Source organism: Scylla paramamosain, chromosome 10, assembly GCF_035594125.1.
Source record: "Scylla paramamosain isolate STU-SP2022 chromosome 10, ASM3559412v1, whole genome shotgun sequence".
NCBI classification, from domain to species: domain Eukaryota; kingdom Metazoa; phylum Arthropoda; class Malacostraca; order Decapoda; family Portunidae; genus Scylla; species Scylla paramamosain.
The window spans coordinates 15191248-15210000 of record NC_087160.1 but is presented as its reverse complement, the minus strand read 5'-3'; the positions used below and the strand labels follow the sequence as shown (position 1 = coordinate 15210000).

Sequence of the window (18753 nt, the reverse complement as noted above, 5' to 3'; positions counted from 1 at the left end):
CTGGGCCAACTTGCTACTGTGTATAGCATGAGAACAAGCTGCGTTAAACCAAGGTTTGGAAGGTTTAGGTTGAGAAAAAGGGTGAGGAATGTATGCCTCCGTGCCAGACACTATCACCCATGTTATATGCTCAGCATACAAAGACAGGTCTTTGACACAAAAGCAGTAGTCATTCCAAGGAAAATCTGCAAAATACCTCCTCAGGTCCCCCAACTAGCAGAGGCAAAACACCAGAGAAACCTTTACTTAGGGGGATCCTGAGGAAGGATTGGAGCAATAGGACAAGATACAGATATGAGACTGTGATCAGAGGAGCCCAACGGAGAAGAGAGGGTGACAGCATAAGCAGGACTAGAGGTCAGGAAAAGGTCAATAATGTTGGGCGTATCTCCAAGATGGTCAGGAATATGAGTTGGGTGTTGCAGCAATTGCTCTAGGTCATGGAGGACAGCAGAGTTGAAGGCTAGTTCACCAGGATGGTCAGTGAAGGGAGAGGAAAGCCAAAGCTGGTGGTGAACATTGAAGTCTCCAAGAATGGAGATCTCTGCAAAAGGGAAGACAGTCAGAATGTGCTCCACTTTGGAAGTTAAGTAGTCAAAGAATTTCTTAAGTCAGAGGAGTTAGGTGAGAGGTATACAGCACAAATAAATTTAGTTTGAGAATGACTCTAGTCATAGCCAGATGGTGGAAAACTCGGAAGATTCAAGAGCGTGGGCACAAGAGCAGGTTAAGTCATTGCGCATGTAAACACAACATCCAGCTTTGGATTGAAAATGAGGATAGAGAAAGTAGGAGGGAACAGAAAAGGGGCTACTGTCAGTTGCCTCAGACACCTGAGTTTCAGTGAGGAAAAGAAGATGAGGTTTAGAAAAGGAGAGGTGGTGTTCTACAGATTGAAAATTAGATCTAAGACTGCGAATGTTGTAGAAGTTAATGAAGAAAAAGTTGAGGGGGGTGTCAAGACACTTAGGGTCGTTATCAAAAGAGCAGTCTGACCTGGGGACATTTGTGGTCCCCTCCCTAGATGGGGACTCCGAGGCTGGTGTAGGAATCGCCATGATAATTTTGAATTTTTCATTGAAGGGTGTGTGTGTGTTGTTAGGTGCTTGTAGTTTTGTGTAGAGGAAGAGAGTTGTCTTTAGAGTGCAGGCTGTGACTGCCCCCTTGTGTTGTGAGACACAAAGGGTGATTCAGTGAGGTCACAGCTGGATTTAATGATAAGTTCACATCACCCCCTGATCAAGTGCTTAGACCACACTGGGAGTAATTATCGTTTCAGTAGGTGCCTTATGTTGCTTTCTGCCTCTCTCTGTGTTCAAGATGTTCCACTATTGGTTGAAGAGTTACAGCCCTTCTACCCAGCTGTCGACTTGAAATGATAAACAAAACACTCCCTTTGCATGTTTAAGTCTTTGATTCTCTGAACTTGATCTTGGTGCTACAGGTTTATATGTTTTAACATTATTTTGGTTCCTAATCATTATCTAGTAATTTTAAACATTATTTTGATTTGTAATTGTTATCTAATAATAATATATAAACATACATATTTCATTCTGGGTCAAACAGTGGTGTTTAGGCATTACTCTAGTACTGGTAACCATAACCCTTGGAGATATGCCCCATCATTCTTGACCTTTTCATAATGAAATCTCTAACCTTTCTGTTTATGTTGTTAACCTCCCCCTAAATGGAGGTGCCACTGGTGTTTTACCTCTGCTAGTTGGGGGGGACCTGAGGAGTTGCTGATTTACCTTGGAATGACTACTACTTCCATGTTGGAGATCCGTCTCAGTGTGCTGAGCGCATAACTGAGGTGATAGCATCAGGCATGGAGGCATACATTCCTCACTCTTTTTCTTGACCTAAACCTTCCAAACCTTGGTTTAACACAGCCTTTTCTCATGCTATACATGATAGAGAGGTGGCCCATCAAAAGGTACTTGAGCCTTCCATAACGAGAATCTCTTGCGCTTTATTTTTTTTGTCCAAAACCTTGCCAAATCTGTTCTACAACTAGCCAAAACTCCTTCAGTAATAAAATGTGTCAAAATCTTTCAAGATCTAACTTCCCTCATGACTTCTGGGACCTAACCAAAAAAATCTCCAGTAACTTTGCTTCTTCTTTCCCTCCTTTATTTCAACCAGATGGCAGCACTGCTATCACATCTACCTCTAAACCTGAACTCTTCACTTAAACCATTGCTAAAAACTCTACCTTGGATGATTCAGGGCTTGTTTCTCCCTCTCCTCCATCCTCTCATTATTCCATGCTACCTTTTAAAATTCTTCACAATTAAGTTTTTCCTGCCCTCGTTGGCCTAAACCCTTGGAAGGCTTATGGACCTGATAGGGTTCCTCCTATTGTTCTCTGAAACTGTGCCTCCATGCTTGCACCTTGCCTAGTCAAACTCTTTCAGCTCTGTCTGTTAACATATACCTTTCCTTCTTGCTGGAAGTTTGCCTACATTCAGCCAGTTCCTAAAAAGGGTGACTGTTTTAATCCCTCAAACTACTGTCACCATCCTATTGCTTTAATTTCCTGCCTATCTAAAGTTTTTTAATCTATCCTCAACAGGAAGATTCTTAAACATCTTTCACTTCACAACCTTCTATCTGATTGCCAGTATAGGTTCCAGCAAGGCCGCTCTTCTGGTGATCTGGCTTTTCTTACTGAGTCTTAGTCATCCTCTTTTTATCTTCAACAAGAAGATTCTTAACATCTTTCACTTCACAACCTTCTATCTGATTTCCAGTATAGGTTCCATCAAGGCCACTCTTCTGGTGATCTGGCTTTTCTTACTGAGTCTTAGTCATCCTCTTTTAGAGATTTTGGTAAAACTTTTGCTGATGCCATAGAGGTATCAAAAACTTTTGATAGAGTCTGGCACAAAAGCTTTGATTGCCAAACTACCCTCCTATGGCTTCTAGCCTTCTCTCTGTAGTTTCATCTCAAGTTTCCTTTCTGACCATTCTATTGCTGCTGTGGTAGATGGTCACTGTTCTTCTCCTAAATTTATTAACAGTGCTTTTCCTCAGGGTGCTGTTCTGTCACCCAAACTCTTCCTATTATTCATCAATGATCTTCTAATCCAAACTTCTTGTCCTATCCACTCTTACACTGAGAATACCATTCTGCACTTTTCCATCTCTTTTTCCTAAGCATCCAACCCTTCAGGAAGTAAACAGTTCATACAGGGAAGCCACAGAACACATGACTTCTGATCTCTCTAAAATTTCTGACTGGGGCAGAGCAAACTTGGTAATGTTCAGTACCTCAAAAGCTCAATTCCTCCATCTATCAACTCGACACAACCTTCCAGACAATTATCCCCTCTTCTTCAATGACACTCAACTGTCCCCCTCTTCTACACTTGTCCTTTTCTTATAATCTAAAACAGAAACTTCACATCTCATCTTTAGCTAGAACAGTTTCTATGAAGTTAGGTGTTCTGAGATGTCTCTGCCAGTTTTTCTCACCCCTCTCCATCTGCTAACTCTGTAGAAGGGCCTTATTCATCCATGTATGGAGTATGCTTCACATGTCTCGGGGGGGGGGGATTCCACTCATACTGCTGTTTTAAACAGCTGTTCCAGCCTTGGAGTCCCCATCTGGGGAGGGGACCATAAATGTCCCCAGGTCGGACTGCCTTTCCGTCGACAACCCTAAGTGTCTCGACACCACCCTCAACTTTTTCTTCATTAACTTCTGCAACATTCGCAGTCTAAGATCTAATTTTCAATCTGTAGAACACCACCTCTCCTCTTCTAAACCTCATCTTCTTTTCCTCACTGAAACTCAGGTGTCTGAGGCAACTGACAGTAGTCCCTTTTCTGTTCCCTCCTACTTTCTCTATCCTCATTTTCGATCCAAAGCTGGATGCTGCGTTTATGTGCGCAATGACTTAACCTGCTCTCGTGCCCACGCTCTTGAATCTTCCGAGTTTTCCACCATCTGGCTACGACTACAGAGTCATTCTGATACTAAATTTATCTGTGCTGTATACCTCTCTCCTAACTCCTCTGACTATAAGAAATTCTTTGACTACTTAACTTCCAAAGTGGAGCACATTCTGACCCTCTTCCCTTTTGCAGAGATCTCCATTCTTGGAGACTTCAATGTTCACCACCAGCTTTGGCTTTCCTCTCCCTTCACTGACCATCCTGGTGAACTAGCCTACAACTTTGCTATCCTCCATGACCTAGAGCAATTGGTGCAACACCCTACTCGTATTCCTGACCGTCTTGGAGATACGCCCAACATTCTTGACCTTTTCCTGACCTCTAATCCTTCTGCTTATGCTGTCACCCTTTCTTCTCCGTTGGGCTCCTCCGATCACAATCTCATATCTTTATCTTGTCCTATCACTCCAATCCCTCCTCAGGATCCCCCTAAACGAAGGTGCCTCTGGCGTTTTGCCTCTGCTAGTTAGGGGGACCTGAGGAGGTATTTTGCTGATTTTCCTTGGAATGACTACTGCTTCCGTGTCAGAGATCCGTCTTTGTGTGCTGAGCGCATAACAGAGGTGATAGTGTCTGGCATGGAGGCGTACATTCCTCACTCTTTTTCTCGTCCTAAACCTTCTAAACCTTGGTTTAACACAGCTTGTACTCGTGCTATACATGATAGAGAGGTGGCCCACAAAAGGTACTTAAGCCTTCCATCACCAGAATCTCATGCACTTTATATTTCTGCCTGGAACCATGCCAAGTCTGTTCTCCAACTAGCCAAAAACTCCTTCATTAACAGAAAATGTCAAAACCTTTCAAGATCTAACTCCCCTCGTGATTTCTGGCATCTAGCCAAAAATATCTCCAATAACTTTGCTTCTTCTTCTTTCCCTCCTCTACTTCAACCAGATGGCACCACTGCTATCACATCTATTTCTAAAGCTGAACTCTTTGCTCAAACCTTTGCTAAAAACTCTACCTTGGACGATTCTGGGCTTGTTCCTCCCTCTCCTCCACCCTCTGACTACTTCATGCCACGTATTAAAATTCTTCGCAATGATGTTTTCCATGCCTTCGCTGGCCTAAACCCTCGGAAGGCTTATGGACCTGATGGGCTCCCTCCTATTGTTCTCCGAAACTGTGCCTCCGTGCTTGCACCTTGCCTAGTCAAACTCTTTCAGCTCTGTCTGTCAACATCTACCTTTCCTTCTTGCTGGAAGTTTGCCTACATTCAACCTGTTCCTAAAAAGGGTGACCGCTCTAATCCCTCAAACTACCATCCTATTGCTTTAATTTCCTGCTTATCTAAAGTTTTTGAATCTATCCTCAACAGGAAGATTCTTAAACATCTATCACTTCACAACCTTCTATCTGATCGCCAGTATGGGTTCCGTCAAGGCCGCTCTACTGGTGATCTTCTGGCTTTCCTTACTGAGTCTTGGTCATCCTCTTTTAGAGACTTTGGTGAAACTTTTGCTGTTGCCTTGGACATATCAAAAGCCTTTGATAGAGTTTGGCACAAAGCTTTGATTTCCAAACTACCCTCCTACTGTTTCTATCCTTCTCTCTGTAACTTCATCTCAAGTTTCCTTTCTGACCGTTCTATTGCTGCTGTGGTAGACAGTCACTGTTCTTCTCCTAAATCTATTAACAGTGGTGTTCCTCAGGGTTCTGTCCTGTCACCCACTCTCTTCTTATTATTCATTAATGATCTTCTAAACCAAACTTCTTGTCCTATCCACCCCTGTGCTGATGATACCACCCTGCACTTTTCCACATCTTTTCATAGACGTCCAACCCTTCAGGAGGTAAACATATCACACAGGGAAGCCACAGAACACCTGACTTCTGATCTTTCTAAAATTTCTGATTGGGGCAGAGCAAACTTGGTATTGTTCAATGTCTCAAAAACTCAATTCCTCCATCTATCAACTCGACACAACCTTCCAGACAACATCACCTCTTACCTCTTCTTCAATGACACTCAACTGTCCCCCTCTTCTACACTGAACATCCTCGGTCTGTCCTTTACTTATAATCTGAACTGGAAACTTCACATCTCATCTCTAGCTAAAACAGCTTCTATGAAGTTAGGTGTTCTGAGACGTCTCCTCCAGTTTTTCTCACCCCCCCCAGCTGCTAACTCTGTACAAGGGCCTTATCCGTCCATGTATGGAGTATGCTTCACATGTCTGGGGGGGTTCCACTCATATTGCTCTTCTAGACAGGGTGGAATCAAAAGCTTTTTGTCTCATCAACTCCTCTCCTCTAACTGACTGTCTTCAGCCCCTCTCTCACCGCCGCAATGTTGCATATCTAGCTGTTTTCTACCGCTATTTTCATGCCAACTGCTCTTCTGATCTTGCTAACTGCATGCCTCCCCTCCTTCCGCGGCCTCGCTGCACAAGACTTTCTTCTTTCTTTCACCCCTATTCTGTCCACCTCTCTAACGCAAGAGTTAACCAGTATTCTCAATCATTCATCCTTTTCTCTGGTAAACTGTGGAACTCCCTGCCTGCTTCTGTATTTCCACCTTCCTATGACTTGAATTCCTTCAAGAGGGAGGTTTCAAGACACTTATCCACCAATTTTTGACCACTGCTTCGACCCTTTTATGGGACTGGCATTTCAGTGGGCATTTTTTTTTATTAGATTTTTGTTGCCCTTGGCCAGTATCCTTCCTACATAAAAAAAAAAAAAAAAAATGACAGAATTGAATTAAAAGCTTTTCATCTCATCAATTCCTCTCCTCTAACTGACTGTCTTCAGCCTCTTTCTCATTGCTGCAATGTTGCATCTCTTGCTATCTTCTACTGTTATTTTCATGCTAACTGCTCTTCTGATCATGCTAACTAAATGCCTCCCCTCCTCCCATGGCTTTGCTGCACAGGACTTTCTTTCTCTCACCCTTCTCACCACCTTTTTAATGCAAGAATAAACCAGTATTCTCAACCATTCATCCTTTTCCCTGGTAAACTCTGGAACTCCATGCCTGCTTCTGTATTTCCACCTTCCTATGACCTGAATGAAGTCCTTGAAGAGGGAGATTTCAAGACACTTATCCTTCAATTTTTTTACTACCACTTCGGACCCTATTCAGGGATTGGGATCTCAGTGGGCACTTTTTTTTTTTTTATTGAATTTTTGTGGCCCTTAGCCAGTGTCCCTCCTACATTTAAAAAAAATAAAATAAAAATTAAAAATTCCATTGGCCTACCCAAACCTAACCATCAGGTTATGAGACATGGTGATTTTTGGAGCTTTTTTTTTTTTGGGGGGGGGGGAAAATGCATCTTATATGGTGGGAAATATGATATATATATATATATATATATATATATATATATATATATATATATATATATATATATATATATATATATATATATATATATATATATATATAGTAGAACAGGTTCAGAGTTATAGATGTGGTAAGCAGGGATACACCAGACTTCCTTCTTCATTTACTGCAACATTTCACCTTCACAGAAGGCATCATCAGGCTAAAAAGAATTAATAAAAATAAGTACAAAGACAGAAAAATCATAAAATATCACACTAGGGACAAAAGTTAAAAACAAAACACCAACCAAAAGGGGGTAGGCAGGCAAGCATTAACAGAAAACATTGTGAGAAAATAAATTATTGGCAGCTGCTTATACATAACAAAAAAAATCAAGCAAAATCAAGATATGAAACTATGGACAAACCTTGTGTGCTTTTACATGTGGTGTGGTGAGGACTAACAAAGGGTGGCGGTGTGAGAATTAGATTAGTTATGAACCCAGATCCCAAAAGCTCCAAGCAGAGTTTATAAAAGATATAATTGTGATGGTGACAGTTGGTTGTTTAAGTCAGGTTTCGGGTGTTTAATGTAAATAGCTTCTAATATTTTAGTTTTTGTATGTGCGTCGGCTTTATGTAATATATTAAAATCCTTCTCCGATAATGGATGATCATGTGTGTGTAATAAGCAGATAAGAACACATTCACACCCACATGATCATCTGTTTTCAGAGAAGCATTTTACTATATTACATAAAGCTGATGCACATACAGACACCAAAACATTAGAAGCTATCTATATTAAACACCTGAAACCTGAATTGTTATATAATTGTGAAGAAGATAGTTGGTTATTTAAACCAACTATCTTCTTCACAATTATATCTTTCTTAAACTCTGCTCAGAGTTTTGGGGATCTGGGTTCATAACTAATCTAGTTCTCACACTGCCACTCTGTCAGCTTTCACCACACCACACATGAGAGCATTCAAGTTTTGTTCATAGCATTATACCTTTATTTTGCATGATTTTTTTCTTATGTATGAGGTGCTGCCAATAGTTTATTTTGTCTCATTGTTTCTGTTAATATTAGCCTGCCAGTCCCCTTTTGATTGGTGTTTTGTTTTTAATTTTGTCCCTAATATGATATTTTATGCTTTTTCTGTCTTTGTAATTATTTTTATCAATTTTTTAGTTTTATGATTTCTTCTGTGAAGGTGAAACTTTGCAATAAATGAAGAAGGAAGTCTGGTGTATCCCTGTTTACCTTACATATATATATATATATATATATATATATATATATATATATATATATATATATATATATATATATATATATATATATATATATATATATATATTTGTATACAATAATTACTCCCAGTGAGGTCTAAAGCACTGGATCAGCGGGTGCTATGAGCTTATCATTAAACCCAGCTTTAACCTCACTGAACATTTCTCTTTGTGTCTCAGAATACAAGGGGGTAGTCACAGCCTGCCCTTTAAAGACAACTCTCTTCCTTCACAGAAAACTACAGGCACCTAATTACACACACACACACACACACGCACCCTTCTCTCAAAATTCAAAATTATCATGGGGATTCCTACACCAGCATCAGATTCCCTATCTGGGGAGGGGACTACAAATGTCCCCTGGTCGGACTGCTCTTCTGGTATCGACCCTAAGTGTCTTGATACCCCCTTGACTTTTTCTTAATTAACTTTTGCAACATTTGCGGTCTTAGATCTAATTTTCAATCTGTAGAACACCACCTCTGCTCTCCTCTCCTCTACCCTCATCTTCTTTTTCTCAATGAAACACAGGTGTCTGAGGCAACTGAGAGTAGCCCCCTTTCTATTCCCTCCTACTTTCTCTATCCTCATTTTCAATCCCCCTCGACTTTTTCTTAATAAACTTCTGCAACATTTGCGGTCTTAGATCTAATTTTCAACCTGTAGAACACCACCTCTGCTCTCCTCTCCTCTACCCTCATCTTCTTTTCCTCAATGAAACACAGATGTCTGAGGCAACTGAGAGTAGCCCCCTTTCTGTTCCCTCCTACTTTCTCTATCCTCATTTTCAATCCAAAGCTGGATGTTGTATTTATGTGTGCAATGACTTAACCTGCTCTTGTGCCCATGCTTTTTATTCAAATCTTAAGAGTTTTGCAACATCTGGCTACAACTACAGAGTCACTCTCAAACTAAATTTATCTGTGTTGTATACCTCTTACCAAATTCCTCTGACTATAAGAAATTCTTTGACTACTTAACTTCCAAAGTGGAGCACATTTTGACCCTCTTCCCTTTTGCAGAGATCTCCATTCTTGGAGACTTCAATGTTCACCACCAGCTTTGGCTTTCCTTTCCCTTCACTGACCATTCTGGTGAACTAGTCGTCAACTTTGCTATCCTCCATGACCTAGAGCAATTGGTGCAACACCCTACTCATATTCCTGACCGTCTTGGAGATACGCCCAACATTCTTGACCTTTTCTTGACCTCTAATCCTTCTGCTTATGCTGTCACCCTTTCTTCTCCGTTGGGCTCCTCTGATCACAATCTCGTATCTGTATCTTGTCCTATCACTCCAGTCCCTCCCCAGGATCCCCCTAACCAGAGATGTCTCTGGTGTTTTGCCTCTGCTAGTTGGGGGAGACCTGAGGAGGTATTTTGCTGATTTTCCTTGGAATGACTACTGCTTCTGTGACAGGGACCTGTCTCTGTGTGCCGAGCACATAACAGAGGTGATAGTGTCTGGTATGGAGGCGTACATTCCTCACTCTTTTTCTCAACATGAACCTTCCAAACATTGGTTTTGTGCTATACATGATAGAGAGGTGGCCTACAAAAGGTACTTGAGCCTTCCATCACCAGAATCTCATGCACTTTATATTTCTGCCCAGAACCAAGTCTCTTTTCCAACTAGCCAAAAACTCATTCAATAATAGAAAGTGTCAAAATCTTTCAAGATCTAACTCCCCTTGTGACTTCTGGCATCTAGCCAAAAATATCTCCAATAACTTTACTTCTTTCCGTCCGTTATTTCAACCAGATAGCACCACTGCTATCACATCTATCCTTAAAGTTGAACTCTTCACTCAAGCCTTTGGACGATTCAGAGCTTGTTCCTCCCTCTTCTCCACCCTCTGACTACTTCGTGCTACGTATTGAAATTCTTCGCAATGATGTTTTTCATGCTTTTGCTGGCCTAAACTCTCAGAAGGGTTATGGACCTGATGGGGTCCCTCCTGTTGTTCTCCGAAACTGTGCATCCGTGCTTGCACCTTGCCTTGTCAAACTCTTTCAACTTTGTCTATTAACATATACCTTTTCTTCTTGCTGGAAGTTTCCCTATATTCAGCCTGTTCCTAAAAACTGTGACCACTCTAACATCTCAAACTACCGTCCTATTGCTTTAATTTCCTGCGTATCTAAAGTTTTTGAATCTATCCTCAACAGGAAGATTCTTAAACATCAATCACTTCACAACATTCTATCTGATTAGCAGTATGGGTTCCTTCAACTCTACTGGTGATCTTCTAAGTCTTGGTCATCCTCTTTTAGAGATTTGGTGAAACTTTTGCTGTTACCTTAGACATATAAAAAGCTTTTGATAGAGTCTGGCACAAAGCTTTGATTTCCAAACTACCTTCCTACAGCTTCTCTCTTTCTCTCAGTAACTTCATCTCAAGTTTTCTTTCTGAATGTTCTATTGCTGCTGTGGTAGACGGTCACTGTTCTTCTCCTAAATCTATTAACAGTGGTGTTCCTCAGGGTTCTGTCCTGTCACCCACTCTCTTCCTATTATTCATCAATGATCTAAACGAAACTTTTTATCCTATCCATTCCTACACTGATGATACCACCCTGCACTTTTCCATGTCTTTTCATAGACATCCAACCCTTCTGGAAGTAAACTGTTCATGCAGGGAAGCCACAAAACACCTGATTTCTGGTCTCTCTAAAATTTCTGACTGGGGCAGAGCAAACTTGATATTGTTCAGTGCCTCAAAAACTCAATTCCTCCATCTTTCAACTCGACACAACCTTCCAGACAACTATCCCCTCTTCTTTAATGACACTCAACTGTCCCCCTCTTCTACACTGAACATGCTCAGTTTGTCCTTTTCTTATAATCTGAACTGAAAACTTCACATCTCATCTTTAGCTAAAATAGCTTCTATGAAGTTAGGCGTTCTGAGACGTCTCTGCCAGTTTTTCTCACCCCCACACCTGTTAACTCTGTACAAGTGGCTTATCGATCCATGTATGGAGTGTGGTTCACATGCCTGGGGAGGGTTCCACACATGCTGCTCTTCTAGACAGGGTGGAATCAAAAGCTTTTTGTCTCATCAACTCCTCTCCTCTAACTGACTGTCTTCAGCCTCTTTCTCATCGCTGCAATGTTGCATCTCTAGCTGTCTTCTACCATTATTTTCATGCTAACTGCTCTTCTGATCATGCTAACTGCATGCTTCCCTTCCTCCTGTGGCCTCGCTGCACAAGACTTTCTTCTTTCTCTCACCCCTATTCTGTCCACTTCTCTAATGCAAGAGTCAACCAGTATTCTCAATCATTCATCCCTTTCTCTGGTAAACTCTGGAACTCCCTCCCTGCTTCTGTATTTCCACCTTCCTATGACTTGAGTTCCTTCAAGAGGGAGGTTTCAAGATACTTATCATTCAGTTTTTGACTACCGCTTTGGACACTTTTATGGGACTGGCATTTCAGTGGGTTTTTTTTTTTTTTATTGGATTTTTGTTGCCCCTGGCCAGTGCCTCTCCCACATAAAAAAAAAAAAAACTCTGGAACTCCCTGCCTGCTTCTGTATTTCTACCTTCCTATGACCTGAACTCCTTGAAGAGGGAGGTTTCAAGATAATTATCTTTCAGTTTCTTGACTACAGCTTTGGACCCTATTCAGGGACTGGCATCTCAGTGGGCTTTTTTTTTTTTGGGGGGGCAATTTTTGTTGGTCTTGGCTGGTGTCCCTCTTAAATAGAAAAAAAAATAAAAAAGTAAATGAATATATATATATATATATATATATATATATATATATATATATATATATATATATATATATATATATATATATATATATATATATATATATATATATATATATATATATATATATATATATATATATATATATATATATTTTTTTTTTTTTTTTTTTTTTTTTTTTTTTTTTTTTTTTTTTTTTGTCAGGGCTGTACATCCTTTAGTCTCTAATACTTATTGACTCTTTCCTAACCTTTAATCCTTCTGCTTATGCTTCTACCCTCTCTTCTCCATTTGGCTTTTGTAATCACAGTCTCATATCTGTATCTTGTCCTATTACTCCAGTCCCTCCTCAGGATCCCCCTAAGCGAAGGTGCCTCTATTGTTTGGCCTCTGCTAGTTAAGGGGACCTGAGGAGGTATTTTGCTGATTTTCCTTGGAATGGCTACTGCTTCCGTGTCATAGATCTGTCTCTGTGTGCTGAGCACATAACAGAGGTGTCTGGCATGGAGGCGTACATTCCTCACTCTTTCTCAGCCTAAACCTTGCAAACCTTGGTTTAACACAGCCTATTCTCCTGCTATACATGATAGAGAGGTGGCCCACAAAAGGTACTTGAGCCTTCTATTACCAGAATCTCATGCGCTTTATATTCCTGTCTGAAAACATGCCAAGTCTGTTCTACAACTCGCCAAAAAATCATTCATAATTGAATGTGTCAAAATCTTTCAAGATCTAAATTCCCTCATGACTTCTGGCACATAGCCAAAAACATTTCCAATAACTTTGCTTCTTCTTTCCCTCCTGTATTTCAACCAGATGGCAGCACTGCTATAACATCTATCTCTAAAACTGAACTCTTCACACAAACTTTTGCTAAAAACTCTACCTTGGATGATTCAGGGCTTGTTTCTCCCTCTCCTCCATCCTCTCACTACTTCATGCTAGCTATTAAAATTCTTCACAATGATGTTTTCCATACCCTAGCTGGCCTAAACCCTCGGAAGGCTTATGGACCTGATGGGGTCCTTCCTATTGTTCTCCGAAACTGCTCCTCAGTGCTTGCTTGCATATTGCCTTGTCAAACTCTTCCAACTTTGTCTGTTAACATCTACCTTTCTTTCTTGCTGGAAGTTTGTCTACATTCAGCCTATTCCTAAAAAGGGTGACTGTTCTAATCCCTGAAACTACTGTCCTATTGCTTTAATTTCCTGTGTGTCTAAAGTTTTTTAATCTTTCCTCAACAGGAAGATTCTTAAACATCTTTTACTTCAGAACCTTCTATTTAACTGCCAGTATGGGTTCCATCAGGGCTGCTCTACTGGTGATCTTCTGGCTTTCCTTACTGAGTCTTGGTCATCCTCTTTTAGAGATTTTGCTGAATTTTTTACTGTTGGCATAGACATATCAAAAGCTTTTGATAGAGTTGGGCACAAAGCTTTGATTTCCAGACTACCCTCCTATGGCTTCTATCCTTCTCTCTGTAACTTCATCTCAAGTTTCCTTTTTAATCATTCCATTGCTGCTTTGGTAAATGGTCACTGTTCTTCTCCTAAATCTATTAACAGTGGTGTTCCTCAGGGTACTGTCCTGTCACCCACTCTCTTCCCATTATTCATCAATGATCTAAACCAAACTTCTTGTCCTTTCCCCTCCTACACTGATGATACCACCCTGCACTTTTTCCATGTCTTTTCACAGACGTCCAACCCTTCAGGAAGTAAACAGTTCACAAAGGGAAAACACAGAATGCCTGACTTCTGATGTCTCTAAAATTTCTTATTGAGCACAATATCAAGTTTGCAGAGCAAACATGGTATTGTTCAATGCCTCAAAACTCAATTCTTCCATCTATCAATTTGACACAACCTTCCAGACAACTATCCCCTCTTCTTCAATGACACTCAACTGTCCCCCTCTTGTACCCTGAACACCTTCAGTCTGTCCTTTTCTTATAATCTAAACTGGAAACTTCACATCTCATCTCTAACTAGAACAGCTAACCATTCTGAGACGTCTCTGCCAGTTTTTCTCACCCCCCCACCCCCCCAGCTGCTAACTCAGTACAAGAGGCTTATCCATCCATGTATGGAGTATGCCTCACGTGTTTGGGAGGTTTCCACTCATACTGCTGTTTTAGACAGGGTGGAATCAAAAACTTTTCATCTCATCAATTCCTCTCCTCTAAGTGACTGTCTTTAGCTTTTTTTCTCATCGCCGCAATACTGCATCTCTTGCTATCTTCTACTGCTATTTTCATGCTAACTGCTCATGTGATCTTGCTAACTGCATGCCTCCCCTCTTCCCATGGGTTCATTGCACAAGTTTCTTCTTTCTCTCACCCCTATTCTGTCCATTTCTCAGATGCGATGCAAGAGTTATTTTCAAGCATTTATCCCTTTCTCTAGTAAACTCTGGAACTCCCTGCCTGCTTCAGTATATCCACCTTCCTATGACATGAATTCCTTCCAGGGGAAGGTTTCAAGACATTTATCCTTCAATTTTTTACTACTGCTTTAGACCCTGTTTGGCAATTGGGCATCTCATTGGGCTTTTTTTTTTATTGTATTGTTGTTGCCCTTGGCCAGTGTTCCTCCTACATAAAAAAAATCTTCAGGTGTACAAGCAGGTGAGAGCCTGCTCCTCAGAAAGGTATGTGAACAGATTTTGCCAGGGAAACATCTCTGGGAAGCCTCACCTCAGAGCTTGATCCACAAGATCAAGGAGTTCTAGATATACATCATATTTATGCAGTGGAATAATTATTTTCATGAGTTTTCAAAACTATTCTAGACATGCTTTATAACTGCCAACTACTATAGTTAGTTTGGAAACAGGTTATTAAGCCCATGCTATGGAATCTTGTGCTTGTGGTTATGAGATTAATTGACAAGAATATCAAAATTAACCTGGAAAAAGGGATGGTAATATTCCAGAGTCCTTTCCAATCATTATTATTAATTGTTTTAGTTCCATTCTTTTGCAGACACATTTGAATAGACATAAAATGTAATAGAGTGGGAAAATGCCACCTCCTCTGTAACCCCCAAAAAAATTTAAAAATGTGTCTGTAAAAGAATGGAACTAAAACAATCAATAATAACAGCAGGAAAAGTTTCTTGAATATTACCATGGTGGCTTCACATTGAAATTGGTGAGATGTTCATACGTATCAGCTAATAATAACCAACTCACCAGCCACCACATAGCCTACAATTTCCAGTGCCTGTATCATATAGCCTATCCTGTTTTTATTTGCTGATCCAGTTAAAAATTTCACATTCTCAATATGATATGTTATATACAGTTAAATAAATATGATTTTTCCATCAACTAGGTAATGCTGTTTGCTAGCCCAAGCTTGATAAAGCCCAGTTAGAGCATATAACATGTTTCTGACCAAGAATAATAAAATTTTAATGTTTTATGTATTAAAAATACTTAAATATTGCAATTATTATGTGAAGATGCTGTAAACCTTGGAGGTAATGGAAATTGATAGCTCTCTCAATCTGGTGGGTGATCTGCACACTAAATGAACCATAACTCACGTGGGTAAGGGGACTAGGACATATGCATTTATAAACACATTAATCTCTTCCTTACGATGATGGATACTGTTTTCCTTTAGCACAGAAGTATATTGATATATTATCATATTTTTAACATAACTTTCAAAACAACCACATGTGAATCATGAATATCATTGGTGTTTCTTGTTGCAGAGGGGGTAGGACACACCAACATTTATTTAATTGAGGAACCTGTGGTGTCTCCAATGAGTTGACACTAATACCATAGTTTAAAAAACAAGACATACTAAGAATCAGCTACATTGGTATTAGTAAATACTAAGCCTTAGCTAAGACTATGTTTTTTCTTTGTTACATTCTTTTCCCAGGTCTTAGGATCACATTTTCTCTTCCTGAAAAGGTCCATGTGACTCACTATCACTGTTCATGTTTTTTGTTTATGTGGCGCTCACAGGTAATTTTCTGTAGATTTAATGATTTATATGCAAATACAAAGGCACTGTCTGGCGGACTAGCAGGAGTATTCTCATCTGATTGGATGTGTGGAAGGTGTGGTGTGACATCAGAGTGCAGCCTGCTGCTGATTGGCAACCAGAAATGTCACGTTTGCCTCTCCTACAATATACTCTCTCTCAGTGCCTTCCACACATGTGACAAAGCTCTGAGTGCTAAGTTAGGTGTACCCCTATATTCAGAGGGATTTTCAACTATGTTGTAAAGACAAAAATGGTTTGAAATATATGGTGACATGAAGATAAGGGCCAATAAAATATTCTGGCAGGTCCAACTCAGAACTGCTAAAAATGTAGCTTTGCTCATCCCAAACTAAACACCTCATAGGTAGAAAATTTATTTAAATCAGTATTTAGATAAATAATAGTTCAGAACTAAATGATACTACTCTTTAATATCTTTTTATCACAGGTTGAAAAGAACAAATTGCCATGTGTCATAGCACTGCTGAGCTGGAATGCTGAAGTCAACATTCTAGATGATAATGGGAACACGCCACTCCACCTTGCCACCTCTCCTGTTGTGGTGCAGACTCTCCTTGTATTTGGTGCAAACACATCCCTCATCAATAAGGAAGTAAGGCAATTATCATCAATGTCATTGGGGTTTTCTAATATTTTGTTGGTTCTAGGGCAACTGAACCATTGACAATTGAACCAGTGGACCACTGAACCAGTGACAACTGAACTAGTGGACAGTTGAATCAATGGGCAACTGAACTAGTGTCAAATGAACCATTTCCATTCATCCAGTAAAAAAAAAAGCATGAACTAGTGGATATATACGTAATATGAAAAACTGGACACCAGTGTATATAGAAATTTATAAAGAAACATTCATCCTGCCAAAAAGTCATGAATCAATTTATAATAATATGAACCAGTGGAAATACTGTGGTTCATTCACCATTGTGTATATAAAATTTGACAAACATATTAATATAGGAATAAAAAAAATATTAAGATACATTTATCCAGTAAGAAAAGCATGAACTAGTGGAGATACTGTGGTTCATTCCCCCATTTACACAATCTGTATGTTAGCTACTGCTCACAAATGAAGGAGCTTATCCAGTTCACCTCATAACTTTTCCACCAAGTTGTTGCATAAGTTAGATGTATTTGTTAGCTGGTGCATCACACTAATATACTAAAGTATTTTGGTGCAGAAGACACTGGACAGTGATGTCTTAAGTGATACCCTTCATAATCTTTTATGTAATTGGGTGCACACATATGTATAAAGATCTCAGAGCATTGTGGAACCCTTTGCAACAATTTGTGGTTTTCAGAGTACTTTATTCTGTGTCCTCAAAGTGGTTACAAAGTTTGATAAGGAAATGGGGATCTCTTCAACATCCACCAATCTCCATGCCTTGAATGTAAGTGGACTCAAAATGCTCCAGCACCTCTTTGATTTCTGGCTCCTGGGAAGGGCAAGGACAAGTTCATTGAAAACTGGTATGATATCATCTTCAGACACAAATGCCAAAGTTGGCAGACATTTCATGAGCATTGAAAACTCACTATCACTTTCATAAAGAAAAATATGGATGTAGTTTCAAACATACTGTTACACATCCATAGTGTACTGTTGCCACTGAGATTAGTGACTGTTGGTATCACCCCATACAGATTGTGTGGTCAGCTTCATTCACTTCAGAATCATGTGGAATGGACCAATTCCAGTTGGTGAGATGACTGAAGAAATATGTTCTGCCATGTATTAGTGCTGTAAAACAGGTGATAAAAACAATTCCCCAGAACACAGTCTACCATCTTGCTGTGATGTCATGCCTTAGATCATAGACTGAGCTATGTAATGGACAAGTCAGACAAACTTGTGTTATGTCTTTCTTCAGATCCTATGCTATCCATGTTCAGAAAAGTTTTAAGCAACTACAGTAACAGTGTTTTGGCAGATATAGATATATTGTAGGTGAAGAATTGTTAAAAAGTGGCAGTAAATGTAGTGTGACAAAAGGCATTGTGCCATATATATATATATATATATATATATATATATATATATATATATATATATATATATATATATATATATATATATATATATATATATATATATATATTATATTGTTATGAGATGCAGCAATATTAAAAAAAAACAGAATAGTGGGAGGGAGGAAGAAAAGTAGAAAGAAGATGAGAAGAGAGAGAGAGAGAGAGAGAGAGAGAGAGAGAGAGAGAGAGAGAGAGAGAGAGAGAGAGAGAGAGAGAGAGAGAGAAAGTGCCTGCCACATCCCCCACAATTTACTTTAAAAGTTCCAAGCTCCTACTTAGTTTCCTTCTTCAATTAAATTTCCTTACTTTCTTTTGTTCCCTCATGTCAAGTCAAACACATTATGTAGTACAAGAACTGACCTTACATATAGAATAATCAGATTCCATCCTGCCCTTGTAGTTTGCTTACAGTAATTTTTGAAAGATGAGCAG

At 39.7% G+C, this 18753-nt stretch overlaps 1 protein-coding gene across 1 annotated transcript in view; it reads left to right on the top strand.

Annotated features, from left to right (window-relative positions):
• Positions 1 to 18753, top strand: part of LOC135104255 (85/88 kDa calcium-independent phospholipase A2-like) — a 50749-nt gene that overhangs the window by 12696 nt on the left and 19300 nt on the right. Inside the window, exon 4 of the mRNA XM_064011440.1 lies at positions 16712 to 16876. Coding sequence (XP_063867510.1) covers positions 16712 to 16876 — 165 coding nt within the window. The remainder of the gene's footprint in view (positions 1 to 16711; positions 16877 to 18753) is intronic.